General features: G+C 34.8%; 1 protein-coding gene and 1 pseudogene across 8 annotated transcripts in view; one reads left to right on the top strand and one right to left on the bottom strand.

Moving 5' to 3' along the window:
* The window catches only part of CLINT1 (clathrin interactor 1), a 64,992-nt gene that overhangs the window by 18,455 nt on the left and 21,509 nt on the right, over window positions 1–25,028 (top strand). For 7 of the 8 annotated variants that reach the window (XM_060144134.1, XM_060144133.1, XM_060144128.1 and 4 more), the window contains exons 2-6: window positions 17,091–17,195; window positions 17,728–17,824; window positions 19,392–19,500; window positions 20,453–20,617; window positions 23,458–23,635. In XM_060144134.1, coding sequence (XP_060000117.1) covers window positions 17,091–17,195; window positions 17,728–17,824; window positions 19,392–19,500; window positions 20,453–20,617; window positions 23,458–23,635 — 654 coding nt within the window. Of the gene's footprint in view, window positions 1–3,900; window positions 3,956–17,090; window positions 17,196–17,727; window positions 17,825–19,391; window positions 19,501–20,452; window positions 20,618–23,457; window positions 23,636–25,028 lie in introns of all 8 variants that reach the window. The other variant, XM_060144130.1, reaches the window with a different exon arrangement.
* LOC132518920 (U6 spliceosomal RNA) lies at window positions 24,061–24,261 on the bottom strand (annotated as a pseudogene).

Raw genomic sequence — 25,028 nt, 5'->3', positions numbered from 1 at the left:
CCCCTTCTCTTCAGAGTTATCAGTTTACTTTAAGCAAGAGCTGTTACTTTTTTTCTTTCCTCCATCCCTCTCTCATGGATTTTCATTTTATTCAGTGGATTGTAATCCATTACTGTCTGCCACTTATTTCAGGACTCAAATTGTCACTGATGTAGCCAGTGAGAGCCCCGTGAAGCTGGCCTGTATCCTTTCGTCTTGCCGTTTTATTTTTTTTCGCCCTTTCTGGCACAAGGTGTTTCAAGCTTGTCCTGTATTTTCACTGCTTCAGCTCTGGAGTCAGCCATTTCTGCAAGGACCCCTGGCTTTGGTTCTTTTTAGCAGTGGGACAGATTTTAAAAAGAGATTTTTTGGTAGATTAGAGAGATTTTTGTCATAATTAAGATGTTGCTAGAACTTCTTACATGTAGGAACACCTACAGTACAGAGAGGTGGCACATGGGGTAAAGACCTCTTTGGAAATGTGGTGGTGGTATTTTTCTTTTGGATAATTAAAGTTTAACATTTTGTTTTCGTATTTTTAAACCTTAAGAGAATAAGATTTGTGAAGGATGCTGCATTGCTATTCTCTCCTGCTATTCCCACATCCAGCAATGTAATTTGCTTTCAGTGAATCAATTAAGTATGAAAAGACAAAAATCAAAGCACTTGCTATACAAGTATATACATTGTAGATAATCTGATTATGTCAATAAAATGCTGTCACAGAGTACACTTTTCCTAATGGTATTTCATGTTACAACCATCTACCTGTACTTCACATACTTTTTATTATATCTCCTGTTTGGCTTTTGAATTGTTTATACTAGCAGCTGATTACTGAGTAATTTAAGTCTCACTTAATTATGGCAGTACTGTTCTAATTAGAATGCTGGATGTTGGTGCTTTATTTAGCTAGCAAATGTAAAATACTTATGTTTGTGATATTTGTAGAAGTAAGTATTGAAGATTAATTTCCTGTAGATAATCTTAGGATGTATAGCTTAAGTGTAGACTTATGCCTACTTTACCCCCAAACCAAATAGATAACTCATTTGGAATATGAAACACTTTTGACTTAAATTGGAAAAAACTGGCCATAGTTGAGAGTCTCATTTTCTGAACAATTAAAAAAATAACTATATATGCATAAATGTTAAAACGCAGCAAAATTACACAGTTTTAAATAATTAAATAAAAGTAATTTGAACATTAAGAGTTAGAAGAGCTTGAGAAATTTGCTGGAGATACAACACTGGTGTTTGAATTTAACATAGGTAATATCCCTTTGGTCATGTTGAGATTTATAAGGAATAATTTGAAAATAATAACTACATAATTAACATTCCCTTTAGACTGATAATATTTTTCAGATGAGTTTTTTAGAATAAATGGTGATGATCATCTTTTCATGAATGAGTTATATTCTTAATGCTTAGATAATCTCTGATAGAGAAAACTCAAATTATAGGTATGCTTCTCATGTCAGATACCCATACAACAAAGAGAATGGGGTGTTGTACTAAGGATTGCAGGAAGCCACAGGACAACCTGGCTTATTCACTTAATGAATATTTACTGATCATCTGGAAGTCTTTCAGATACTTGAAGTAAGTTGTAAGCAAGTTTTGGTGGGGAGAGATAAAAAGAACAAGTAAGCAAAATAATTACGTATTTTTTGAGTGTTATGAAGAAAAGGGGCTGAAGTAGAGAATGATGAATGGGGCTGTTTTAATTAGGGTGGTGAGATGAGACCTGAGAATATGGTATCTACCTTAAGACTTAAAGAATTTAGAGCACACAGAGTAAAGGAGGAGTGTTCCAGAGAGAGGGCATTATGGAGTGAGCCAAGACCCAGAGTGGGGAAAGAGCTGGTGAGAAAGTTAGAGAACAATATGGTAAGAGCATGTGGAAGAGAAGTGATAGGCTCAGGGACTTGTAGGCCATTGCATGGAGTTTGGATTTATTTTAAGTGTATAAAGCCAGTGAGGAATTTTGATAAGCAAAGGAGTGAAATGATCTCACTTATGTACCTTACTCTTGGTACTGAGTTGAATAATAGATTGAGGGTGGGGACAAGAGTAGAAGGGGGGCACTGGTTAAAGTCATGATTATAGCATAGCAGTTAGGAGTGTAAGCTCTGGACCTTTATCTCCAGAGTCAGATCATCTAGGTTCAAATACTGAGGTCCCTAATGGTTGTGTGCCTAGAGTGAGATAACCTCTTTGTACCTCAGTTTCCTCATCTGTAAAATGGGGATAATAATACTGTCTCATAGAGTTGTTAGGAGAATTAGATGAATTGTTTTTAAAGGGCTTAGACATTGCCTGGCCTGTAGAGTTACATAAGTGTTTAAGAACCAATAAACAAATATATATGGCCATCTTATGGAATAGAATGTGAAGCAGGCAATAAAATGTCCTCATTTACCTCTGCCATTTGTGTTACTTTGGAAGGAACACACAAGAATTACTGCTATGCAGTCTTTGCTTTGCTCAGTTCTTCTGTGGTAATAGATTGTGCCAAGTGAGGGCCTGGTCCAGTATGTATGAGTTTCAGTTAACAAGGTGCCATGCAAAGGGAGGGCTGCTTGTATATTAGAATTCCAGCATCTAGAGAAGTGAAATTCATGATGCTCTCAAATTCATAGTTGATACTGAGCATGAGTAGGAAGTTTAAAGTGTTTGAAGTTTTTTGGGGGGTTTTTTTAGCCTTCAATTTCATATTTAGCTCTTTACATGTTTCTGTGGGGCACAGAAGTCCTTTGCCAAGGTATCTTAACTTTTTAAGTCTTTGCTAGGGGTCAGTAAGCTAATTTTAAGGGATACAGTAAATTAACAAGTCTTTCTTGCTGTGATTCCAAAAAGCCTGAGATTGAAACATTCTATGTCAGCTTTTTAAAAAAGAAATTTTGTGAGGGTAGTATTTCTTATGTCATTCTCTTTTGTGTATTTGTTGGTCAGTGGGTGTTTATTTTAGTCCTCTCTATTCATATCTTAATCTCAGCTTCCTTATCTTCCATCCACCCCTCTCTGTTACCAGGAGATCATAGATTTCATTTATGTATTCACCGGTCAGTTATTAAATACCCGTTTTATGTGAGGCATTCATTGTTAGGCACTGAGAGGGAAACAAAAATGCATAACATGGAGTACAGTCAATTCTGATTATTTGAGGTAGTTATGTTTTAAAAAGTCACTGTGAACACTGAACCTTTGTTCATAGGGGAAGTACAGGGTTAGTTTCCTGTAGGCCTCTGGTCACATTTTCATCAACCAATTAGTAACCTTCTTTTATATGTGTTTCTGTTTAAAGTCACCTTCTCTAATATTGTTGATTCATTAACATTGAACTCAGGGCCAAGTACACTATACTTCATGTCTTATTTAACATAGGTATATTCTCTGTAAGGCACATCATAAGCCTCTTACTTTTAGAAACACTAGACATCTCTTCAGCAGTCAGCTTGGGGGCATATTAAACAATGAAATCAAGAAAAATCATAAAGATGTGAAACAGCAATACTGAATAGACCAGAGAAAGGACGTTTGTTTACAGTACAAGAACTCAAACAAGAAGACAGAGCATCAACTTTTTGACCTCATCTGGGAATGCATGACGGATGACTCAAATGTTTTGCTACACTCTTCACAAATGACCACAAAAGCACTGTGAATATTGATTTTGGTGTTAAAAATACATTTCAGTGAGCAAATATAAACTAACAAATACAGAGTCCTCAAATAATCAACTCTACTTGCTTTTTAAAAACTTATATTTTATTAAGGGAATTAAGATAAATTCATACATAGCCATTGTACGGGCAGAATATAATTCATAATGTTTATTTCTTCATAGGAAAGGGAGACTATGGGCTGGAAAGAGTCAGGAATTCTTCATTTTTGCATCTTTGTTTAATACTAGGCTTGATTTTAACTGAAAGAAGAGGTGGGGATTCCAGGAGTGAACAGTTACTCAGGTAAGAAAGTAAAGGGCATGTTTAAATTCCAACTAGTAATACAGTATGATTATCCTGTAAAGTAAATGAAACAGAAGTAGTGGGAGAAAAGGCTAGACAGATAGGTTGAGTCCAGATTATGTAGGTCCTGATCACCTGCATGATCAACAAGGACTTTTTTTAGTCAGAGGAAAGAAGCTATAAGGATTTTAATTCTTTTGTTTAATTAGTCAATAAATATTTATTAAACATCTGCTGTCACCAAGCCTGTTCCTGGTACTGGGGATTTTAAGTGAGTTAGAAAATTTGTGTCCTCTGGATGTTTTCAGTCTAGAAGTGGAGACAGGCAAGTAAACAAACACGTCCATTATATAGTGCACTGGTTTTAGTTTTAGTTCAAGGTAATAGAAAGCACATAATGTGCTTTGCTGTGTAGAGCACATAGGCAGATCCCCAGAGTTGAAGGAAGATTTCTTGGAAGAAGTAGCATTTAAGCTAAAATCTGATGATAAGGTGGGATTAGGTGGGGGGAATGGGATGTTTGGGCAGAGGATTTAGAAACAGAGGGATAGCATGTGCAGAGACCTGGAGAAAATAACAGTGATGGGACTGAAGAAATAAATTGGTATCTCATATGAAGGAATGTGGACTTCATCTTGAAGGTAATAGGGAAGACTTTGCTGGATTTAAAATGGGAGCTGAGATAGATAGGATTTGTATTTCAGCAAGAGTTCACTTTGTTTCTAGCCTGTTGGAAGATAGAGGGGAAGCAGAGAGACTGGTTACAAGGTTGTTGGCAGGAATCCCTGTGAGAAATGGTGGTCACCCTGGACCAAGGTAGTGGCAGTGTGTGTAGCTAGAAGTGGATGGACGTATTTGAGAGATACTTAAAAAATGGGGTTGAAAAGACCTGGGAATGGATTGGATGCTAGCTAGAAGACGGGAGAGAAGTAATCAATAGTGATGTTCAAGCCATAACCCAGGATGGTACTGTTCACTGTACAGGAGGAGGAAGATGTTTCAAGGGGAAGGTGGTAATGAGTTTGTGGTAGACTAACATGACCAACACTAAATATTAGGAAGATGAATCTGATTGTGCTTTGGAGGATGAATAAAAGGAGAATACACCTGAAATGGACAGATTGTTAAATGCTTTTGTAGGAGTCTAGGCTAGAGGTAGTGCCTGTATTTTTAATGCAGATTGAACAGGTTTTGGAAATTAATGGGAAGTAGACATTGAGGGAAAAGACTCCTGAAGATGACTTCAGACATCCCAACAACTGCACCCAGCCTGCCCAGCTTTATGATGTGCCCTGAGATTATATATCAGGATGCAAAACAGTGAAGCTACCTTCATGTTGCTACCTCTCAAATACATAGGAACTAACATTTTATTGTTAAAAAGCAGCACTAATTTGTAAGAATAATCATTTTTTTCCCGCTCTTGGGACTTTCTTTTGGGGTATCTCATATATGTATTTAATTGATCCTTGTGAAAAATGTTAGCTCTGCATGAGGGAGCCTAGAAAAGCAGCTACCAGTGTGAGAGTAAGGGGCCATGGGGAGAGGCCATCTATCGCTTTTCCTGAGCTCTTTGCTGTGGTTCTTCTTGTTCAGCTGTGCATTATAAAATATCATAAAATAAGTAAAATATATAGGAAAGATGTTTAACATATGGTTATTAAATGAGGATTAAGAAATTAAAACTTGAAGCTGAAATAAAGTGAGAACTTTGAAGGGGTTGGAATAAAGTTTTAAAGTTTTTTAAAACCCAATGCAGAAAGGACTTTACAAAAAGAGTAAAACAGATGAGTCTTAAAATAATATTGAGGGAATTCCCTGGCGGTGCAGTGATTAGGACTCAGTGCTTTCACTGCCAGGGCCTGGGTTCGATCCCTGGTCAGGTAACTAAGATCCTGCAAGTTGCATGGCACAGCCAAATTAAAAAAAAGAAAAAGTATATGTATTACTTAGATCAACAATAAAGTTCAATCAGGAGTTTTTTTTTAAGTGTGATAAAAATAAGAAATAAAGCAAGGTAAAAGGCTGAAAGCCAGTCAACAGATAAGAGTTTAAAAAATAAAAGGTTTTCATTAGGTTAAAAATGAGAAATAACAGATACTAAAAATAATGGTAAGGTAAAAGGTATCAACTGACAATATTTTTGGAAGTTTGGAAAAAAGGGCCTTTTAAAAAAAATACATCAAAGTGGGTTTCTTGGGACACTTTCAAAATGTCCCAAGGGAAAAGGTGTCTTGTCCCCAAAGTTTTAGAAATGTTTAATATAGTCCCTGTTGGAGATTCATAATACACTTGAGAATAGTAAAGCCTCCAACAAGTGTTGCAGTAATAAAGTTGCCTTTGTTTTACATAACATTTCCTAAACCTTACCATGTAACACATTTCTCACACACCTATTAATGTCTCCCAGAGTATTTTTCACAAAACACTAGAGTACTGTTTCAAAAGAAAATAAAAAATGAAAATCTTAACAGTTACAGAGTTATGTGATAAAAAAAAAGTCAGCTGGAAATAAGAAAATGGTTTTGGGTTGGGACTGGCATTCATTCCTTGGGTATGTCTCCTGTTGAGGCAGCAGTGTTCTGCAGGAGCCAGGGGGCAGAGAGCAACCTGATACCTTTACCTTCTGGCCCTCCATCCATAGCTGTTTTCTTAGAAAGCTTTTTATCTGTGCAGACAGAGCATTGCTATAACACACAGGCTGCTGAGGCAGGGGAGTGCAAGCTGATCCTCCTCCAGCCAATGGACGCTTACCTAGCAAGTGAAAAGAAGTTTTATATACAAGTACTGTTTTTCTTTTCTTTAAAAAAAGATCATGTTTTTTCATTGTGTAAGTGAAATTTTAAACAAATGTGCCTCCACCCCAACACTTCTTATGGGCTTTTTTCCTTTATGCTTTGTCCACATGCACATGTGTTTTTATATACTTGGTAGTGGTTAATGTTCATACAATTTTGTGTTGTGAGAGCTTTTTTCCTATGGCCATGAAAGGAAGAATTTCCTAGTGGTGGCTGCCTCTTCCTGTTCTGTTGCTACATTGTTCCAAGCACCATTTCTGCAACATCTTGGGAGCAGCTTTTCATTCTGCTTCCCTGAACCACTCAAAAAGTCTTCCCTTTTTCCAGCCTTCCCAAACCTTACTGCTGCCAGAGTGCCTCTCTGGAAAATAATAACTCCTTAGCATTGTGGGACTAGCCTATGTTGGGACAGCTTTTTTCTAAGCCTATCGTCTGCTGCCCAGGTCATGTTAGCAGTGCTTATGCTAGAGAGACATTAGAAGGGCTTCCATATAAACCATCAAGACCTGTGAACATCCAGACATTTCCTAGTATAATGATTTTGCTGTTACAGAGGAAACAGGATAGAGAAACTGGGTGTCATGGCTTTTCTAACATCCTTTGTTCAGCTAGACACCTCATGGAGTGAGTTACATGGGCCTTATTTTTGGTACTTTGAAGCTCAGAATTCTGCAACTTTTTCAGTATCCCCAAATTGTAGATATAAACTTCATGCTAAATATGTTTCTTCTTATAATAGCTTAAAAGTCTTTGTTTTTTGGGTAATTTGCTTTGGGATGTGTGGCTTCAGTAGCTGATATTTATGAGTTAGTTTAGTGAATCCAAAAAAATTAGAGACATTATCAGATGATGTCAGATTACCACCACAGGAGAAATTGCTGCTTAATGTAAAAATAAAAACCTAGCTCATGGTTGGTGGTGTACCAAGATTAAGGAGAGTGAACTTCAAAATACAAACTCTGTTAAGCATAAAATGGCAGTTCTGTGCTAGGGCTTGTATTGATACTTGTCCTGTCTCTTAGTGAAACTCATTTCCAGATCTTTGGCCATTTTTAAGTAATAGCCATCCTGCCTTGTTGTATAGTTACAATAATCTTCATTTCAGTGTGCACACCGGGGTCAGATAGGCTGCCAGTTACCATGACTGTAAAGTCCCACAGCAGTGAATGAGATGGGTAAGTAATAAGTATGAATACCAGTGTACTCTAAGGAGCCATATAAAGAATATCTTCAAACTAAAAATGATAAATACTGGCAGAAAAGTAACAATGTGTGCTAAATGCTTTACATGTCATTTCATTTAATCTCTGTAATACATAGGAACTACCTTTCAGATGAGGAAACTGAGACACATCAGTGGTTGATTTGTCCAAGGATCAGAGACAAGATATGGGCCCTATTCATTTCTAATAAATTATTGATCAATTAATATACATATTACTTTGCTTTTCTACAAAATAACCATAAAAGATGAATCAGATCATGAAAATACATAGATGTGCAATGTTTTCCTCTAGTGTGGCCCTTGTGTTTTGGAACAGTTCCTGGAGTCAAGGCTCATTTTAATGTCTGAATAAGGGCTGCTATAAAATGGGTTATGTAATTTGCTATTGCTAACCACTGAAGTTGTAAGGAAAGGGAAGTAGTTTTATAGTTTCTCCCACAGGTCATAATTTAGTTGTGGACATCAGGATGTTTTTCTTGGCTTATCTCATCCATGTAGTTTTCCTTTGCACATCTGTTACATAAATTACTAAACTATTTTCTTGAAAAGTTGCCAGTTTAAGTCACACTTAATAGTGATCAAGGGGTTGGTACCTTTTGGAAAAATGAATTAAATGACAGACTTGGAGGGGCAGAAATCCAACTACTATCCCAATTTAAGTATTTTTTTGTTTTGGATCAATTCCTGTATTTTTTGAAAATTGAAATAATTATATGTGGTTTCTAGTGTTTCCCAAAAGACTTTATGTTGGACTATAAATATTTAATGATCTTTCATATAAAATGAGGTATTTTAGTTACTGCTTCTGTAAATTATCTTTCCAGTGATCAATTTATGTATACATTCTAGTCTGGTATAAAGTTTGCTATTTGAAATTAAATTTGGAGTATTGACTTCTTTAATGATTGTTCATCTTATGTACCCTTACCTTGAATTCTACATAAACCATAAAATAATGATTTTTCTGGGGGGGGGTTTTGGGGGGGAAAATTCATAAGATTTATTATGTCTGCTAGTTACATGTTAGGACTACTTTATACTTAAATGATGAACAAGTCAGTTAGGAATCTCAGAAATTTTAGATGTGGGTCTGGTTAATTTTGGCTTGTGCAAACTGATACTGAATCAATACTGGAAATTTTCATGGAATGTTTGGTAAACTGTTACATAAGCAAGGGCCCAAGTATTTTTTTAATGCACATTGTGAAATTATGTAGATTTGGAATGCTGGTTTTTAAGCTTGAAATCTTTAGATAAAGATATCATTTAGAATACTGATAATCTGTAATGGCTGTTTTTAGAGACGGGAAGAGAAAGTACGTTATAAACCGGTGTCAGTTACTGATAAAAGTTCTTAGATAAAATTTTTTTACATTACATTTCCTACTGTGTAACCGTTCTCCTTTCTAAATTACGGTAGAGTCTTGATAGATTTTTCTGTTCAGAGTTTTGACTTTTTATAACAGATCTTAGAAGATTTGTTAACAGAAAATAATGTATAATTTTGTCATGATCCAAATCTGACTTGCAGTATGGGAATTAGTCACTTAGCTAATAAGCCAGTCACTGGCATCTACCTTGCAGCTCAGCCCTGTTATGCTCCAGTTCTGGGGCTGTGGTAACACCTTAACTTTTTGTGTGTGAAAAACGACTCAAAAGAAAGCCAACCTCTGGTACTGGTATTGAATGTGGCAGAGCCTAAGAAAATGATGATTCACAGGCAGAAAACAGAAGTTTTACGCGTATTTAAAGAGGAACACATTTAAGGGTTTGGTAGTACCTTGGACTGATGACACAATCAAATCCATATGGAATCAGTAAAAGAAATGTATGGAAAGTGTTCTGCCATGCAAAAGTTTCTCACCTAAGAAATAAAATCTAGTGAATCTAAATATTGGTTACCCTGTGTTAAGGAAGTATAATATGCACAGGATACTTTAATTTTTTATTGAATCTGGGAGATTGTCAGGAGTCTACATTAACATTTTTATTTTCACAATTTTAAAGATACACAAAGGTCTTCAGCTCATCTTTCAAGAATGCTAGGGGTTTATTATAGTTCCTTCTACCTGCAGAGTAGTGTTTAGTGTTTATTTTGCTCTCTGTTTGCCTTGCCCCCCCCCCGGAATGAAAAATACTTTTATAGAAAACAATTTTGTACAATTTATCTTTCCACTTTATCTGTAAGTAGTACAAATGCAGTGTAAAATTTTGAGTTAAGATTACAAGAATATTGAGCCATATCTATCAACAGTGTTCAGTAATAGTAAAACATCACAGGTGATTAAAATTCTATAGTTCATTTCTCCACCCCATGATAATACTAGTCTGAACTATTTATTGAAATTGAAGGCCAGCATCACTCAGAATGGATCAAAGAATTTGGTAGTAGAATTGATGTGAGAATAGCTTTTGATTAAGAAAAGAGTATAAAGTCCTTAATTTTCTTACAACTTAAAACAATTAGAATTTCAAAAATAGTTATGTCAGTTAGGAGTACTTTTCATAATAATAGGTGGGGAGGGAACAATTAAAATGGTGTTTTGAACATTAATACATTTTCTATGGTTTTAATGTCATATTTTAAAAGTTAGAAGCTTTAAAAAGGACTATGGGGCCCCCTTCCTCCCTCAATAAAACCTGGCAGCAGATTGCTCTTTAATATTTATTTGGGTTTATTTATTTATTTTTTTACTGTGATAGCTAAAGGAAGAGGTGTAATATTTCAGTGCATATTCTTGTTGATTATTTTTAGAAGTAGCAATTAAATATTGTAGCATTTAGCATTTTAATGTTCCCTCTTGAAAAGTGAAGAAGAAAACAGAAGGTACATAATCCAGCACAGTCCTCCGTGTAAATAGGTGAAGTCATAAATAATATGCACATGAGCATAGTACATACCTATAAGTGGATTGAAATAGGGTATTTTCTTTTAAGTAAGCAGGTTATTCTTTTCTGAAATCTTGTTACTGCAGAAGAATGGTTGAGAGCCTCAGGTTTTAGATGTCTTCAATTTCAGTTCTTTCCTATTTAAACTGTTTTCTTTACCTTGCTTTTAAGAATATGTATGTTTAAGAGGGGGTACATTGATTTCCTTCTTTTCAGCTGGATAGTTTGTTTTTAATTTTACTAAAACCAAAGAAAATGTAATTTCCATGACCGAGAATATATCTTTTTAAACATTAATTCAGCATTTAGTTCTTTTAGTAGCACAATTTGTGATGTCATCTTATATATTAATTAGTAGACTTTTAGCTCAGATGATACTACTAATTCTCTGATTTTAGAGCATTATGGCATAATAGAAAATGGGCTACATTTAATTAGAATTAGAAAGCCTAACAAAATTTGGACATCTATTGCTATTTACTAGTCATGTGATCCTGAGTGTAAGTTTATTTAAAGTTCTCTACTAAGGAGATGCTATTAAATATTTTTCCCTCTCTCTTCACTCAAATTTTTAAATTATTTATTTTTTGGTAGGGGGGCTTTTGCTAGTAATGGCAGTGTGGTAGCACTAGAGAGAAAGTGGCAAGCATCAGATTTGTTATTTGCTTCTTCTGTACTTATCAATATTTCATTAGTTTTCTTTTTATGATATGGATGGAGTACTGTAGTTTTTTCCTTGCTTTAGCACTGTAGCTATATAACTATGTTACTGTATAATCAAATATGATAACATCTGCTTTAGCAACATTAATTCTTCTACTGAACGATTGCTTGTGTTAAGACATAATTCATTGCTTTGTGTTTCATTTTCAGATCAAGAAAAAGCTTTTTTTTTTGGATGGGTAGCAGTATGAGTATTGAACCTGTAAATGTTCACCTTGCAGATAAGGGTAATGTGGTGAAGACCATCATCCCCTGATGAAAAATGAATGTCACATGGTCCGTTATCTAGCTTTTAGAGCAAGTATTCTTAAAACTGTTTCTCTGCTCTTTTGGTTAGAAACATTTTTAAAAAGGAACAGATTTTTCTGGCATAAGTAATTTGTTACCTGAGAAAACTGTCTTTTTCACTGTTCATTTTAAGGGTGTTTTATTGTTTTTAAAAAGTTTCTTAAAGATTGATATTTTTAGAGGGAGCGTAATAGTTTTACCTATATCGTAAAAGTATCTTCTGAAATCTGTGGCATTAAGATCAAGAGGTCACTTTTAAATATAGATTTTAATGTTGGGAATTATTCTTCCCTAATACAGTTTTTTTTTAATCACATTAATTTCAATATTATGTACCTAAGTTGCCCCTGTGGTTTTACACACATAGCATTTGGTATACATATTTTAGTTTGTATACATATATTTTAGTTACTAGTTTGCTACACTTACTAGCCTGATAACAAGACATTGGAAGTACAAATAATACTAATTTGGTCTACCATGATGCTTATTTGCCTATAAATAGTTAAAGTGTTGCTAATGATGATATAGTACTCGATTTGTATTCTTAATGGCATTTTAATACTTTTCCCTTGGTTACAATATAATGTTCATAGGGGAAATTTTGGAAAATATAGAAAAAAAGAAAACACAGTTTGAAGAAAAAAAAATACATTATTTAAAGCCATTACTTTGAATGCTGTATTTGTCTCCGTCTCTTGCTGCCTCTGTTTTTCTGACTCTCCTGTGTTTGTAAGTGTGGATGGTCGTATGAAAAAACACAAGTTTAACCATCTAATAGAAAATACTGCTGAATATTTTTTCCTGAGCTCGGAATGAATAAAGTCTTTACAATAACTTTAAAACAAAAAGAAGGGGCTTCCCTGGTGGCGCAGTGGTTGAGAGTCCGCCTGCCGATGCAGGGGACACGGGTTCGTACCCCGGTCCGGGAAGATCCCACATGCTGCGGAGCGGCTGGGCCCTTGAGCCATGCCTGTTGAGCCTGCGCGTCCGGAGCCTGTGCTCCGCAACGGGAGAGGCCACAACAAGTGAGAAGCCCAAATATCGCAAAAAAAAACCCCAAACAAACAAAAAGAAACCATATTAAAAATACAGACCCATTTGATTCCATTTTGTTTAGAAAGAAGTAAAATTTAAAAGGCAGGCTAGGAAAAAGGCTTCTTACTAAATCTGTTTCAATTTTCGTATTCCTTTGTTAGCAGTTAAGACTGGATTATACCTGTACTTTACCTTTTCTCCTGGTCTGTCGTTTTGTTTAGCAAAGCATATTCTTGAACTTTTGGCAGGAAAAAAATACCATAAGACTATTCAAGTTTTTTCTTGTCAGTCATTTTACTGATTATTCTTAATGCAGATTAGAAGAATCACTGACCATCTGTAGGTAAAGCTCCATTTTAGCTTTTACTTTCAACCAATTTTGCCTCTAAAACCTGGACCCAAACTGTTACTGAGTAAAATAACTTGATATTTATCAGTAGTGACCAGTGATACAAGCAGAAAATGGGGAATAAAGAGGAGGGCCCAAATGAACACTAATCATTAACAAATTGAATAATCAACCCTTGACTTATTATATTGGCTGTGTTCATATAGCCATAGAAGCATGTGTACAGGACTTGAGGATGGTAACTTTTAGTAGTTAGCATTAAAAATCCAACTGAGTGCATAGTGCTGGGTAGTGCAGAGTTAAGTACTCTCTCTGGGGACTCTTAGTCCTGTCCTACCTGCCTGTTGCTGGGGTGCTGTGAGGAGCACACGTGAAGTGTGTGAAAACACTGTGGTTTGATTTTAATTGTGGATTTTATCCTTATAAAAAAGCAGTGGTTCGGGCTTCCCTGGTGGCACAGTGGTTGAGAGTCCACCTGCCGATCGATGCGGGGGACACGGGTTCGTGCCCTGGTCCGGGAGGATCCCACATGCCACGGAGCGGCTGGGCCCGTGAGCCATGGCTGCTGAGCCTGCGCGTCCGGAGCCTGTGCTCTGCAATGGGAGAGGCCACAACAGTGAGAGGCCTGCGTACCGCAAAAAAAAAAAAAAAAAAGCAGTGGTTCAATATTACTTTAAGGTAAAAATCTTCAGAACATGAGCAGCTGCTTATATTTTTCACTCTGGTCACTCCCTGGTAATTTCCTTTAATTTTGTTTGCAGAACAGATCCTTGACCTTTGTCTGAATTTTGTGTGTTTTAAAAAACTGATGAGAGATCCCCCTCTAGTGTCTGAATTATCCATTTTAAAACATTTGTGTCAATCATAAGAAGTTTTAGGAATTAAGCTGAATGTTTTTTCCTTTCACATCTGGACATAACTTTTTTTTTTTAACTTTTCTTTTTTGGGGGAGAGGGGAGGAGTTATTTTCCTTTCTTAAAAAGGGCACTGGAATTATGGGTAGGGTGTGGATTGAGGGCAGTAGAAAACATGGGAAAGGAAGGATCAAAATGCCATTTCTACCTTTTTAGAAACAGTTATTTTTAAATGACCTGGAATAAGGCCAAACTATACAGTGTTGTTTTGTTTTAGTTTATATTTGTTTCTGAATTAAGTGCAGCTTAAAAATACTTTGCTTTGGAATTCTTTATGCCATCGGATCTCATCTTGAGCATTCCAGTTTCTGGAAAGCAGCGGTATTGTTAGAAAATGGTTTTAAAATAGAGCCTGATAATCTTCATGGAGGTGTTCTAACTTTGTTACTTTTTGTTACTATTGTTGCCATAGTTTTCCATGTTGTTGCCATTTTATATTTTATGTTGTGTGTTTAATGGCAAGCTGTCCTTTTACATAGTTCCCATTGTTTCTCAACCAAGGAAATAGGGAGATTCTTAAGCTATTGGCACTCTGCCACCTCTTCCTCTTAAACACACAGCACTCAAACACATATAGGCCTTCAGCTAAGAATCTTGCGAAGGGTTAGGGAAACAGGACCTTTCTCATTTGACCCATGGGTTTTTGTAGCTTGAACAAGGAAAGTAGTGTTCGGAAAGCTACAGCATTTATGAAGGCTCTAGTAAAAATATTTCATGTACATGAGCTAGAGATTAACTCTTCATCTTGTTCTCCAACAAATTAAACAGTGCAAACAATTTCAAGTGCATTCTTGGTCATGAAATGCTTGGATGAATTATAATTCTAATTGCTATTGTTCATTCCCACAGCTACACTTTTAACTGCCTAAGCCGTGCATTCTTCAGCCAGTAAGATAAACAACAGCATTTTGAAATCCATTATTTTGTGGCATCTTAAATTGCAAATGTGTCATTGCCCGCCTTAATTTTATTTTGATTCAGTTGTTAACAAAATTAGAAAAGAAGTTACTATTTCTTTATATTTATACATAAAATTTTTAATAGAATGATTATAGGGTTTTTATAAAAATCCATTCATTAATAGTCTTAAATTTTGAAGGAGGCAGTGGAGACCAGGGATTTATTTTAGTGCCATGGAAATAATTTGTATTTGTTATCAAACAGTTGATATTTTAGGAGAAAGAAAGTAATAGGATTTCGCTTTTCTACCTTAATAGAACAGTATTCTGAATGTAAATCTAGAAGCCATATTTATTCTGTGATTTGTCAAGTCATATATATGCATAATGGTTCCTTTAAAATTTGAACTGTTTATTAATTGAAGTATTTGTAATAAATTTGAAATTTATATTTGAGAGATTCGAGTGCCAATTATAATCAAACCTTCCTTATTTAAAACAACTTTTTGATGACTGAAAAACCGTACAGCATAAGTGGGGTAGATATAACTAATAAGAGTTACCAAATTCTTACTTTTTCACTATTTCTAAAACTCAATTTTAAGTGGAAGATTTGAATTACCATATTTACAGGCATCTGTTATAACAATTGTTCAGTAATAATTGGAGTGTTACATGTCAAATGAGTACTACTATAATATGTCACATTTCCATAGTATGTATTCCTCAGAATGTCTTTGAATTCTTCAATCCATATAAGCATGAGAAATTCTTTTTTAACAACCACACATTTTGCCATCTCATCTCTTAATTGTAAGGTATTCTTTTCAAATTTAGTTCTTTCTTATAAAAATATTACTTAATATTGATATTTTTAAATTCTAATAGGTGATATTATCTCTAATAATAATAGCTAACTTTTATTGAGCACTTCCTATATATGTCAGACACTGTACCATTGTGTATCATTTGATATGTTACCCTTTGAGATAGTAGTAGTTTTCTTCCTTATTCCCATTTTACATTTGAGGAAACATTAAGAGAAGTATTGGGTTGGCCAAAAAGTTCGTTCAGATTTTTCTGCAAGATCTTATGGGAAAAACCCGAACGAATTTTTTGGCCAGCCCACAAAATAATTTTGCCAAAGATCACAACGTAAGTTAATTGGAGTCAGATCTTTCTGACTCCTAGAATCCATGTTCTTGACCACTGCTGAAGTCTTAAGTGAAAGTTAAATACATTATCATACAGTCTCCAGATGGAATATTATGTAGCCATTAGAAATGAGGGCTGAGACTTCCCTGGCGGTCCAGTGGTTAAGACTCTGCGCTTCTACCACCGCAGGGGCACGGGTTCGGTCCCTGGTTGGGAAACTAAGATCCCACATGCTGTGCAGCACAGCCAAAATATAAATTAATTAATTTAAAAAAAAAACAACCACTGAGGGTTACAGTGACTACACAGTGACATAGAAAACACATGTGGTACAGTAAGTGAAAGAAGACAAGGACTACAGTTAAATGTTCATAGTGGTTCTAAACATCTTTAGACTTATCTTTGATTTTTCATTGCTTTTTTTATACAGTATAAATAACATTTAGCTTTTATATAATTTTGCTCATTAAAGAATTTCTGTGAACAGGAAACCTAAGACTGCATGTAAACCAGGTCTCGTCAGCAAAATGACAACTTAGCTTTATAATAGACTGTAGCATGTTCAATTTCCTTTTTAATTTGACCTAAAGCCATTTTTTACTGGACTTATGCCAGCTCTAATGTAATCTCTCATCTGTATTCTTGAAGCCTAATGGAATAGTAAAATCTTCTTAAAGATAACTTAAATGTGTTATATAGTGTCCTCAGGGTAGCTTGTGCACAAAAGATGTTTTCTTTCCCACCCTGTAGAGGTATCTCATTAGGACACCCAGTAGTGTCATTATTAAGTTTTCATGTGTTTCTCAGTTTTGATGCTAATCTTTGTGCGTATGTGCATGCATTTTTTTTCTCTGCAGCACCAATGTGGTTATGAATTATTCAGAGATAGAGTCTAAGGTTCGAGAAGCAACGAATGACGATCCTTGGGGACCTTCTGGGCAACTCATGGGAGAGATTGCCAAGTAAGTGATAATTTGACTCAGCAGTGCAGAAAGAATGCAGCTATCTTCACCCAGAAATGTGAAATTTGCTTTCAGTTTTAAACTGTTTAGCTGCCAGATATAAATTTTGCATATAATCATTCATATATTAGTGGGGGAAGTTTTACAGAGGAACCATTCCCCTTAGATATTAGCTCAGAAAAGTAAAACAAAATTTTTCTTTTTCAATGAAGTTTAGACAAACTTTGTTAAAATTTTGACAAATGCATATAAAATGACTTAAAGCTAGGAAAATTCTTTCCTGATGAACATCTGGACGATTACGCCAGTGAATGAAGGGCTTGTAAAATATGATATTAATTAGTGGGACTTATGAATGTGCTCAATATTGTATAAAATATAAGAAAGACATTTTTAAGGAAGCATATCTAAAGTTTTTTGAATTAAGCTTATTAATTTTTTAAAGCTCTTTAGGAAAACACAGAACAAGCCTGCCATCTACTGTCAGAATTAACACACTGCAAACTCTTAAGGAAAATTATTCTTTTTTCAGGGCTACATTTATGTACGAACAATTTCCAGAACTTATGAACATGCTTTGGTCACGAATGTTAAAAGACAACAAAAAAAATTGGAGAAGAGTTTATAAGGTATGGGTTTTAGTCTGTATTTATTATTTGACATGTTGAAGACAAATGCTTGAAGTTTTAAGGTGTACATACATAAGTGATTATGAAGGATGTTGAATCCTAGAATAGAATATTCTAAAACAGGTAAAAGAAGTAGATTTGCTGTTTGTGTTCTGTTTTCTAGTCACCATAAACCACTCTTCATATATTTGTCCATATCGAAAGTAATGAATCTATAGTAGTATGCATGTTTAGTGTATGAGCAATTAAGATGAAAACCACCCTCTAATATGCTTTGTCATCTCTACATAAAAATTTGCCAGTATTATTACAGTATTGTACACCAAAAATATGTGTTAAATTTAAGTATAACAGGAGATTCTAAAGCATTAAAATTCTAACTTTTTAAAATTTGCAAATATGTACTCTTTTGTTAGATTCCTTTCATTTAATACTGATCTCATCATATAATGTAGAATTCTAAAACAAGATAGTAATCTGTTCTTCCATCCCCACGATATTTTCTTGCTGCTCAGAAAGTTTTTCTGTGCTTTCCAAAATGGTGTTATTATATTTATATTTGAAACTTTGAAAGCAACGTTTCTGGCTTTCAGTATTGAAAATCAATGCTTTATTTAGTTCCATGTTTTTGATGTTGTTTGTCTCTGAAAACATTCACTGTCATTCCTTTAGCTTATACAGTAGTAGTGATGAAATAGTTTAAATTTCTATAAATTAATTTTTTTAAATTAGAGCTTTTTGTTTGTTTTAATAATTCTTGGGTAAACTACTTTTTTAACGAATAAACTCCTGGTAGAATGAGGGTTTTTTGCCCCTCAATTTCTTCAACCTAACTAGATTTTCATAGATCTAATCATCTTTATGTGAGGTTTGTTCCAAACAAAGTTAAGTTCAGAATTCATAATTCATTGGTTTTTAGTGCATTCACAAAGTTGTGTAGTAGTTACTAATGTCTAAACCAGAACATTTTCATCACTTCAAAAAGAAATCCCGTAAACATTCTTTTCTCATATTTGTTGGCAGCGAGTTTTTTTTTTTCTTTGATTCTTTTTTTTTACGTGTCAGCATAAATCACCTTTTTAGCAGAAAATATATTTTCCAAAGCAAGCAGCAAGTTTTTTAAACAAAAGCCACATTATAAACCTCCCAAATTAAATTTTATCTGGGGAAAAATGCTGTGAGGTCATATAATTACCAAATAATTGTTCTCTTTAAACTGATGCTTCTAACACTAAAACTGAACCAGCTTTCTAAAAAGCTTAGTGTTCATTTATATCATACATTCAGATATTTAACATCTAAGTTTTTTTTTTAATCTTTTGACACGTGTATCCAGTGGACAGTTTATAATTACTTAGTATGCTTGGTATAAGAGGAACTTTAAATTGATAATAAGAGTGTTTAAAGGTACTTTTAAAGTCTAATGTAAGGTAAAGAACCCACATACACATACGCACACAAAGATTATTTATTTGCTAATGTTAGAATTTTTTTTTTTTAGCCATTTACCAGAGCTGTACCAGAATTTATTTCATTAAATCTCATTTGGTGCTTTGTATTTTTACAGTCATTGCTGCTCCTAGCTTACCTCATAAGGAATGGATCAGAGCGTGTTGTTACAAGTGCCAGAGAACACATTTATGATTTGCGATCCCTGGAAAATTACCACTTTGTAGGTGAGCAATGGAAAAACCTATAAGCAAATTAAAACAGTAGTTGGAGTTGTCAGTCACCTGAACCAGCTTAGAAGCTTCTCCGCTCTAATTAGAATGTGACTGTTGCTGGTTGTGTGACGAGTGCAGAATCCAAGACGTGGGGCCCTAGAGTATTAATTAGTGAAGACAAGAACTTGCAGAAAATACTGGCTAATAACAACAGAACCAACACAACATGAGTGTTCGGGTTTATATTAAAATATGCACTGGAGACTGGTCCCCTGTGGTGTCCATAAAGGAATAGCTTTAATCATATGGGAAGAAAAGGTTAGAGCTCCAAAACACACACATCTGTTTGAAGCTGGGGGTTTTTTTTCCTCCCACCAAATAATATTTACTGTGCAAAGGCAGCAAGGCCAGAGTGTGTTTTGAATGTGAAAGAGGATACAGAATGAACCACATTTCATTTTGTAGCATACCCCAGTTGAAAGCATTTTAAAAATTCAGTTTTTCAGCTACACTAAATCCTGGTAATTAGTGTTTTCCAAACTTGTATTGGGGAGACGAAGGCGTTTGGGTGCTTTTCAGTCATTAAAATGTACGTTTTGTTTTGTTTTGTTAAAATACCATAGAAAAAGAAAATAACATTTTTGGATATTAGTCCATTTTGTATGGTTATTGTTAGTAATCCTTTTTAGTGGATCTTTAATTGATTTTGCATAGAACTGTTATCTGTGGTCCTTTTTAGTTCATCTTTGCACTCTCTTATAAGCCAAAATTGCATCTCAAGACTTAGGATTTGATGAGGAAATGACAAAATTCAGTAACACAATTTGCCTCTTTTTATTCACTTTAAAATATTGAAGTTGGTTTCTTGTGTTGAAATTTTCATGTCTTTTTTGTGTGTGTTAAAGAGTTTGATACATATTAACTGAATTCTTAAGGTTTTGTTTCTCCCTTACCATCCTCACAGATGAGCATGGCAAGGATCAAGGTATAAATATTCGCCAGAAGGTGAAAGAATTGGTTGAATTTGCCCAGGATGATGACAGGCTTCGTGAAGAGCGAAAGAAAGCAAAGAAGAACAAAGACAAATATGTTGGGGTTTCCTCAGACAGTGTTGGAGGATTCAGATACAGTGAGTATCAAAGACAGACTGGCACCTAAGCATCAGTTTAGCTTCTTGGGTGTATTTTAAGAATCATTGAAATACAGGAGACAAAAATGCTATTTTGAATACATACAATACTGAGATATATGTAATACTCATTTTGGCTCCTGTGGATCTTAGGAATCTTTCTATTTTTTACTTTTGTGTTTCAAGAATATGATTTTAACCATTAAGCATTATTGAATGACGAAACTTTGAGTTGACATACAGAGAATAAAATAGATATATGCCCTTTCCTCTTGGGGTTCCCATTCTAAGGAAAAAAAGGATTTCTGTAACTTACCATGTAGAGCATTAAAAAAAAAGTTTTGATGAAGAGATTCATCCTCCTAATTCAAAACCAGTTTAGTTCTATTTTTGGCCAAAAATAGAGCTACAGTTTAGTCCATCCTGAGTCTGTTCCCTTAATTAAGCACTGCGTTAATTTGATCTAGAAAAAGGTAACTGACAATACCATCAGTTTTTCATCTAGGCCTACACTGTATTGTTCCTAACATATTTAAGAACAGCTAGAACATTCATCTCTCATGTTTATTTTTAATGTAATAATATGGCTTTCCTAAAATAGATCACTAGGCAGGTGCTTGAAACAGATACAGAAAATAAGAACTCTCTTTCATGTTCCTTTGGACTCGTTCTGTCTTCTCTGAACACTGACAGTCCATTGTCATTTTGTATATACACAGACAGGCCAGTGCCACGTATACTTAGCCGCTGCATATTGGGGATCTCTAACTGCCCCCCAACCATATCTAAGTTTGTTTATATTTGAATTATACTGAGATCTCGTAACTCCTTCATTGTAACTGTGTAAAAATTTTCTGTTTCTTACCTTGCGAGTATCTATAAAATGTCTTCGCTCCTTTTCTCCTCTGCTTTCTTGCCCTCAAATTAAAAATACTGCACTTAATTGGTTAATGTTTCTAACAGCAGAAAAATTCCTTTTTTTAATGTCCCATATCACATTTAAGTCAGTTCTTGAATTGGGCAAAAATGTTTCTCTTAAATAAATCACATAAATATGTTTTGGAGTTTTTATTTGTTTAGGGGAGTAAGAAGTCTTTCAATTATTTACCCAAGTAAATATTTTATTCTTTAGATTTTTCAAAGTAGCTTTAGCAGTTTAATGTGTTTTTGAGTAGAAAGAGCTGTTCGCCACTCCTTTCCTCATTCTACTTGCTAGTAGTCCTTTTTTTAATCAGCACAATATATAATTAGATAAATTTAGACAATTGAGTAAGTTTTTAGACTTAGAGTGAACTAATTACATCATCTGCATTAGAGATAGAGTTGAATGTCCTGTGCATTGCCTTCTTTTATAAATTATTTTTAATGTTATATATATTATTCAGAGACTTAATCAACTTTAACTATTTTACATGTTTTTTATTTTGACATTAGATAATGTTTTGCCAATATCCAGTATCTCTGGCACTCATTTAGTATGATGTCCACCGTGCTAATTTAGTTTTCACCTGCTTTCATTTATCCTGTAAATTTGTTTCTTTTCAAAGTCTAGTTCATCACATTGTTATTGAAGTGTACATATACATTGTTGGAGAGCCATTCATTTTTATAATACCATCCTGGCTTAAATTTTGTCTAGAAAACATTTTTTTCATGTTCTCTTTAAGTTGGTGGTCACTTTCAGATTTAGTAGACGTATTTTTAAATCCTCAAACTCTCACAGAAAATTTTGGCTTTGCAGTTTTACTGAGTAATTCAGCAAAATGGTTTTGTTCGATCTCCAAAGGGCATGTATGCCATCAGAACTTGTTAACCAAAGTTTAAACAAAAGCTCAGTTATCCACCTTTTGATTATTTTGCTGTTTCTCATTGATCTTCCTTTTTCTCCTCACCCTGCCTTAATTTTCGGTCTTCTTTTTAACCACGCATGATTTTTCTGCACCTTGTACTCTTGCCTCTTTTGTTGAGTTTGGACATGAAAATGGAAAAGGGTCCATTTAGCGCCTGTAATTCCTGTCTCTTCTTTAGGCCCTCAAAGTCAAGGACTAAAACAAATCTTGACATTTGGGGGCTTTTTTTCACTGCCAGTGATCTACTATCTCCATTATCAAATTCACACAGAGGCTCCCTAGGTTTTGCCAGTCCCAGCATAATGTTTGGACTTGGTGTTTGAATAGATCATCACTGTTCTGAACTGCTTGAGCATATTTCATGATTCTAGTCTGTATAGTTTTTGGTAGTTAGAATATTCTTTTCTTTTTAAAATAATTGAAGGATGCTTTCCCATGCCATGAATTACATTTATTTTTCTAGTTTGATGGTAAAGAATGACAGTTATGAGTCTTTACAGTATATTGGGATATGTAGCATTCAGAGTAGTGTTTCCTGTAGTTTGTGTTTTGTAAGAGATTGTTGCTGTCCAGTGCTTTTCTAATAATTGAAAAACCATTAAGAAATGGGAATGAAATATAATGCATTAAGTGACTTTTGTGAAAACAAAAGATTTCCATTTCTCTTTTGCTTATATAGCTCGTGTTGGTTTTTGTGTTTTCCTCTACTCCTTTCAGCAGCCCTTAAGAACTTCCTGATATGCTGTGCTGTGCATTAAGGTTGTGTTAGTTTTCATAAACAAAAGCTTTTGAATCTGCATTCCTGCCACTTAATGACTGGCACTACATGCTGTGCCTTGCTGCAATTGTGTTGATTCAGCACTGTGGGAGCTTTCTGTTTTCCTTTGAAAACTATTTTATTATGAGGAAAAGTTTCAGAAATAAGGACTATAGACACCTTTTGAATTTAATGTCCTTAGAGTTGCTTCTTTTTTTTAATGCTTTATATAGGTGAACGATATGATCCTGAGCCTAAATCAAAATGGGATGAGGACTGGGATAAAAGCAAGAGTGCTTTTCCATTCAGTGATAAATTAGGTGAACTGAGTGATAAAATTGGAAGCACAATTGACGACACCATCAGCAAGTTCCGGAGGAAAGATAGAGAAGACTCTCCAGAAAGATGCAGGTATTATTAACACTTTGTCTCCTGGGTCTCTTGGAAAGGGAACTAAATTGACATAGCTGGGTCTTGGGTTTTTTTATTTGTTTTGGGTGTTGGCATTATCTGAAATTCAGCTTTATTTGTTTGTTTCTTTAATTTATTTTTTAGAGCAATTTTAGCTTCACAGAAAAATTGTGCATAAAGTACAGGGAGTTGCTGCATAACCCCACCTCTCCGAGTGCAAGAATGCATGCACACACACACGGTTTCTCCTGTTATTAACATCTTGCATTAGTGTGGTACATTTATTAACAATTGATAACCAATATTATTAACTAAACTCTTCAGTTTGCATTAGGGTTTACTGTGTTGTATAGTTGACAAATGCATAGTATCCACCATTACAGAACCATACAGAGTAGTTTCACTCCCCTAAAAATGCCTTGTGCAAAAATATGGAAAAATTCATGAATTTGCATGTCAGCCTTGCATGGGGGCAGGCTAATCTAGTTCCCTGACGAGGGATTGAACCGAGACCATGGCAGTGAAAGTGCCAAGTCCTAACCACTGGACCGCCAGGGAATTCCCAGGTCATGCGAATTTTCACTGTATTGTTCCATTTTTAGTATATTTGCTGCTGATTTATACATATATATAGTGTGTGTGTGTGTATTTACACACACATATATACAGTGCAGCTGTTTATAAGATGCTGTGTCAGACATTTGCATTTAGTATTGACACACTTTCCTTGTCTGTGTCCATTTATTTCTAAAATTGATCACATTTCCTGTATGTTTTTATTCAGGCTATTTATTGGAATTTTTTTTCCCAGTAAGAACTTTGATAGCTTATTTTGCAGTTGGGCATCTGATGATCCAGGGATCTAAGGTATTGCTGAGGGATAATGAAGTTTATTATTTTATTAGATTTAAACAAAAGTTAGGGGTTTGAAAATTCTTCCTGTGACATTTCATTAAGATTCTGTGTCAGTTTATACCAGAAAAAAAAAACTCCAGATGGATATTTGGACTAAAATGTTTTCGAGTATGACCTATATTTTCATAGATTACATTTTCTAATGGTGGGGTATTTGTATTTAGTTTTACATAGAACAGTACTAGGAACCTTTTAGCATTCACTTTTTCTTACCTACCAATATAGCTATTAACTAGTTTTTCTGCCAGTTATAAGGGCAATATATGTAGCACTTAATTTGCAAAGCAAGTTTTATAAGATCTTTGTCATTTGTGCCTCACTGTATCTCTATTAGATAGTCTAGAGCAAGGATTTTACCATTATTTTTGGGGAGTAAGAACTGAAGCCCAGTCAGGCTGTGTGGAACTTGCCTAAAGTAATGCAGAGATGCAACCAAAACTTCAAGTGAGTTCTTGTAACTAAGTACCATCTCTTTTTC

Source organism: Lagenorhynchus albirostris, chromosome 3, assembly GCF_949774975.1.
Source record: "Lagenorhynchus albirostris chromosome 3, mLagAlb1.1, whole genome shotgun sequence".
Classification (NCBI taxonomy): domain Eukaryota; kingdom Metazoa; phylum Chordata; class Mammalia; order Artiodactyla; family Delphinidae; genus Lagenorhynchus; species Lagenorhynchus albirostris.
Note: the sequence above shows the minus strand (reverse complement) of the source record. Positions and strands in the feature narration are given on the sequence as shown.